The following is a 5,905-nucleotide window of genomic DNA, read 5'->3' on the forward strand; positions in this document are numbered from 1 at the left end:
ATCGGGTCGGGTTTGGTTCAGGTTCGGGTCACTGATAATCGGGTCATGTCGGGTTACGGGTCGTTATCGGGTCGGGTTGGGTCGGTTTCGGGTCACAATTTTATCGGGTTCGGGTCGGGTCGGGTTTGATCGGGTTCGGGTCGGGTCAGACTTGCCAGCTCTAATTACCACCATTATTCGACATATTTTCCATATAATTCGTATTTTCCATATTTTCTATTTTATTTTTATTAATTTATTTTATTTCCTAATTTATTTAATTTCTTTATTTTCCATATTTCCTATTTTTTTTTTTAGTTTCCTTATTTTCCTTATTTTCCAATTTCCATATTTTTTCCAATTTTCCTTATTTCATTTATTCTTTTCATTTATTTCTAAAACTCTTTTGAGCATGTTTATGACGTAAATCAGTTAAATCATTGTAATTTATTTCTTTATTTACTTATTGTATTTTATCATGAATGTTTACTTGTTTTCACATATAATTAATCCTAAACCCTACTTCGACATTAATGAGTGCTAATTAATTGTTCACCGATATAGTTAATCTCGAATGCTAGGATTAAAACATTGGATGTTGCATTTCATGCATATAATCGACGACATATCAAGTATGAACGACTTCCCTAATCATTACTGGAGGTCGCTATCGAGGCGGGCGGGATTAGGTGTTTATTGAAAGGACTTCCTAATACGTACCCTCACCCCTTACTCCAGATCTCTGTGAACATCCGTGTTCATTGGCATCCACGAGAGTCATTCTAGACATAGAATGCTAAGGGTAACGAGTTATTAGTGTTCATGTCACTACTTTGTGTCTTGACATGGCACGAGGTATTCGAACGGTTCCAAATTCCCATAAAAATTGGTGGCGACTCCACAAATGCAAACGCTTGTTCCCAAGCGCCCCCGTGGCCCATGTCCACACACATATAATAAGTAATGAGTGAGCCGTGAGAGATGAAAGTCGAAAAGATCATGCAAGAGCCGAAATGTTCATTTTTTTTTCTTTGGTAAAGGGTAAGTATATATATCAAAAAATCGTAACAATTTACATCATCGGAGTATAGATCAGTTTTCACGGTTATATCAAAAATAAAGCAAAAGCACCAAAATTACATCAGCTAAACAATGTTTGCTAACCAATCTGCTTCTTTCCTTGTCATCTTGCCACTATTCCTTGCCCAAAACCGATTCAGAACATCCTTCAGAATATGTTTAACCAGATAAGTAGGATGAATCACAACATCAGCAACTCGAGCTTTGTTCCTAGCCCTCCAAATTCCATAGATCATTGCAACATAGATAGCACATACCATTCGTTTCTGAAGTTTTGACTTTCCATGACTCTTATTGAACCAAACGTGCAAGGCATCTGGTTGTAACTGAATATGCAGAGCCTGCTGTATCAAGGTAAAGCATTGAGTGCTATAACAACAAGCATAGAACAAATGATGATGAGTCTCATCTCCATTGGCACATAAGAAACAAGCAGAATCCATTACCATCCCCATTCTAACCAGACGATCCTTAGTCAGTAGCCTTCCCTGAACAGTTGCCCTGTAAATAAAAGAGGATTTGGGAATGTTAAGACGGTTCCAACAGACATATCTCCATTCCACTTTAGGTTTAAAAAGTTCATTTGAAGTCATTCATGCTACGACGCCATGTAAATCTCATCCATGTTTTTTGCATTATCCATAATTGTTATAATTTCATTTAGTTACATTTCTATTATAATCATGTTTATATTAATTCATACATCATTGGTTTAATTCTAATATGAGTGAGTAGTCCATATTGTCTAGGGATTAGGGAAGTCAATTAATATTACACCAGTTATCAATTCAGGCCTAAATCAATTAACTACACCAGTTATCAATTCAGGCCTAAATCAATTAACTAGAATAAGAACAATAATCAAACGATAATTCATGCGATATTACTAGCAATCAATTAATATTCCCCTTTCTAATTTACCTAGATCCCTTTCATCCTAGATGAGGGATTTAGTTACTCATATTGGATCTAACAATAACAATAATTATAATTGAAAACATGATTAAAGATGTAAAATCACAACAAGTAATAGAAAGCATAAAACTTGAATGAATTAATTAATGAAGAATGATTAATACCGTAGTAATCAACAAGGAAAGATTAAGAGCAAAGTAAGAAAGATAGAACAAGGTTTCAGCCGTCCGAAAGTAAGTAAAAGCGTAACCTAATAAATTCTACGAGTTTAGAATTTATATTACAAATAAGTGTTTTAGGAAATTACGGAAATTAATCCGTCACAATAGGATCCTCGATCGAGCCTGACGTCACTAGATCGAGGACGATTACTCGATTGAGCCTCAATGCACTCGATCGAGGAACCAGCTTCACAACTTGTTCTCGTCTTTCCTTCACTTCTTATCTTCAAGTCCCCTCGCTTCTCGTACCATGCTTCGTATATTCCACTGTGCCATATCCGCAATGCTCATCTTAGCTCGTTTCACCTCGTAATGCGTCATTTCTTCATTAAAACATAAAATAGCGGCAGTATCGACAATTAACTATAAAAGCGCATATAAACGACATAAAAGCACGGAAACGGTATACAAAATGCTATAAAAAGAGTTATAAAAGTGATACATCAAACTCCCTCAAACCAAACCTTTGCTTGTCCTCAAGCAAAGCAATCAAACTATACAAAAGACTAACATACAAATGGTGAATGAATAACTCAGAGCAAATGTCTAGGAACATACAAATCCCAGCTATCCATATCTATAACAAAGTAATGACTAAAAATTGTGCCGGTAGAACAAATTCAAAGGCACGGGTAATAGATCAACGCAGCTCAACTCAAGATGTGATATGATATCGAGACTCAGCCAAATACTTTTCAACCTTGCAAGACAATTTAGTTAGATTCTCGCGGTTTCACTCATGCACTCATAAGGGGTGAGATATATGTAAGATAGAAAGAATAAAGACACTCACTCAACTTATGAAACATGCATGCAATCTAATGTGATAGTAATTTCTCCAACTAGTGCGCACTCACAACATAGACTAAGTACATGTATCAAGGACAAAATGGTGGCAAATGGGCATGGATATAGAAGTCGTTTGTGCAAAAGCACGTATGGATATGTGAGGCTAAGACGGTAGTCGCAGCGCTAAACCAATAACCACATCTAATAATATATAATACAACCATCCAACTAGAGAAATCATCTCAACTTTGACAATATATGAGAGAATGTAAAAACTCTCCAAAAGTGCATTAGACTCTAGTATTTACCACTTATGATCTCCTAACAAAACTGATGAAGCAATTCTTTTTTTTTTCTTTTTTTTTTCTTCTTTCTTTTTTTTCTTTTTCGGAATTTTCGAATTTTTTCCTCTTTTTTTTCTTTTATTTTTTTTATTTGCTTCATAATACTCTTCTTTTCAACATAGGAGATCAACACAATTGCTACCAAAATTAAAGCTACAACCCACATGACATAAAAGTCCCAACCCAACCAAAGTAGCTATAACAACATAAGACTCAAGCAATTGCGACTGTCGCGAAAAGGTAGGCAAATTCTAGAATGTAGCTATGAATTAGGATATGAAACGGCTACATGGTTCAAACGGGCTAACAAAACAGGGTAATGTATGGCATATTTGAACAATAAGAATCGCCTTTCCTCATGTACTTAATCTTATGAATGTGCAAAAAGCTAAGAAACTAATGTCACACTTATGCAATTTGATATTACATATTCCACAAGAAGACCACACTCTTTTGCCTGAATAACAAATGAGACCAGTTTATTAATGTTCCTGGCCTAGGATGCTCTAAAGACCTCAGAAATTTAAGTGGTTTACCAACAAAATATAGTCAAATTTACACGGCACAAGGCATATTGTGACAATCAAGACTTGAGTTAAGAGCTTTGTTTATCATAGCTAATATGTCAAAACAATGTACATGGATAACTAAATGGGTTTCAAATGCAAAGACAAAGCAAATTATCATCGTTGCTAAACAATTCACCAAGACTCAACTAAAATAAATAAATAAAAACATGCTTTTGTATTTTGAATTTTTTTAATTTTTATGGATTTTTTTTTTACACACACAACGATAAATAAACACAACAGAAATATATACTCTCCCCCAAACCTAAATGGTCACAGTGTCCTCATTGTGACGCCTATAGCATAGCAATCACACAGAAAATCCAGCAACCTAAAGGACACTACTAACAAAGGGAAGAGGGGAAAATAAGAAATACAATAAAAACGCAAACAACGAAAGATAATACCAGCTGTGTAGCAAAAGCTCCCCTAAACCAGCTGGAAAGTGAGGGATGTAGTGACCAGCTGTCACTACTGCGCACCATCATCATCATCAACATTGGCTTCATCAAAGCCAACAATCTCCTCAAACATGGCCAACAACTTAGGGTCCTGAACTCGACCCCCAAGGCCTCTAGCACGACCAGCTCGTCTACCACGGCTTCTAGTACGGCCACCTCTTGGAAAAGCTGCTGCAGCAGAAGTAGAAGCTGCAAACTGGCCAAATGGCCCTCGCTGAGAAAGAGGAACACCAACATCCTCTGGAAAAACACTGGTAGGCTGGTGGGGACGTACAAGAGTGTAAAAGGGGCGACCCATAGCGCCATACTCCGTACTAAACTGCCCAAACTCCCCAGGGGTCACACCGTAAAGGTGGAAAACACGGCTGTCATCACCAGGTGTGGTGTAGAAACTCGGAGAAGTACCCGTGTACTGACCCTCCCCCCCCCCCCCCCAGAAATTATAACAGCGTCCATCTGCTCCCACAAACGCCGTTGTGTCAAAGCGGTGTTGATACCCTCATGAACCCTCACCTCTCTCTCTCTCTCTCTCAAGGACTGGGTCAAAATGGTAACCAAAGGAGGGAAAGGATGTAGGAGGAGGACGAGGATGGGGCTGGTAAGAACCAGGCAAGTGAGTGGCAGGCTGACGGTGTCTACGATGCCCACCAGTAGTAGCAGTAGTACTAGAACCAGGTAAAGTAACCAGAAGCTCATCTGGAATCAGATAGGTGACAGGTTCATGTCTCAATCTAGCCTCACTCTCTTCAAGAGGTGCAATAGCCGGCAAGCGATCATTAGGCAAAAGCATATAAAATTGACCATGCACTTTCCAATAGTGATCTGTCCCACCCCAAATGTCAACGTAAGAAATGCCATAGCATAGATAATCATCATCTACCAACGGCTCAGGGTCCTCCATAGGCTCATTGGGATCATTTCCCTCAAAATCACATATAACCCTAGCAATCCTAGTAACAACGGCACCGCAATCCAAATCTGCATATCTCCCAGTCATGCGGTCAAGGGCCTGGCAAATGAGTGCAAGGGGAGAAAACTGGAAAGTAGCTTCCTGAAAGGGGTTAAGGTAGCTAGCCAAAATCAAGACCTCTAAGGAAGAGGCCTTACTCCTATCATGTCTCCCATATAACAGAGAACTCAAATACCACAAGAAAAGCCTAAGACAAACATGTTGGACGTCAAGTAAAGACATGCAACTCACATCTGCATCCGCAAAACCAGTAAACAATGGAAACACTACTACAGATACAGGCTATAACAACGGTTAAAAACCGTTGTTATATAAAAAACCAGGCGTTTTTAAAGCGTCCGTTGTAAAAGATTTTAACAACGGTTGGTTTTCTTAAGGAACCCGTTGTTAAAACTATTAACAACGGTTTTAAGTATAAAAACCCGTTGTGGAAAGTGTGACTCAATTTTGGTGGGAAAGTTATAACAACGGTTGTAATATACAAAACCGTTGTTATAACTAAAGACAACTGGTTGTTTCTCAATAACCGTTGTTTTTTGTTTTTAAAAAATAGAAAAAAATTAAATTAAATATTACT

General features: G+C 37.9%; 1 protein-coding gene across 1 annotated transcript; it reads right to left on the reverse strand.

Moving 5' to 3' along the window:
• Positions 1–1,124: 1,124 nt before the first annotated feature.
• LOC141641487 (uncharacterized) lies at positions 1,125–1,652 on the reverse strand. Its single transcript, XM_074450146.1, has one exon. The coding sequence runs from the start codon at positions 1,650–1,652 to the stop codon at positions 1,125–1,127; it is 528 nt and encodes a 175-aa protein (XP_074306247.1).
• Positions 1,653–5,905: the final 4,253 nt, after the last annotated feature.

Source organism: Silene latifolia, chromosome 2, assembly GCF_048544455.1.
Source record: "Silene latifolia isolate original U9 population chromosome 2, ASM4854445v1, whole genome shotgun sequence".
Lineage (NCBI taxonomy): Eukaryota > Viridiplantae > Streptophyta > Magnoliopsida > Caryophyllales > Caryophyllaceae > Silene > Silene latifolia.

Excerpts from the sequence above, each read along its gene's own strand:
- LOC141641487 (XM_074450146.1), bottom strand. The coding sequence starts at position 1,652 with ATGACTTCAAATGAACTTTTTAAACCTAAAGTGGAATGGAGATATGTC.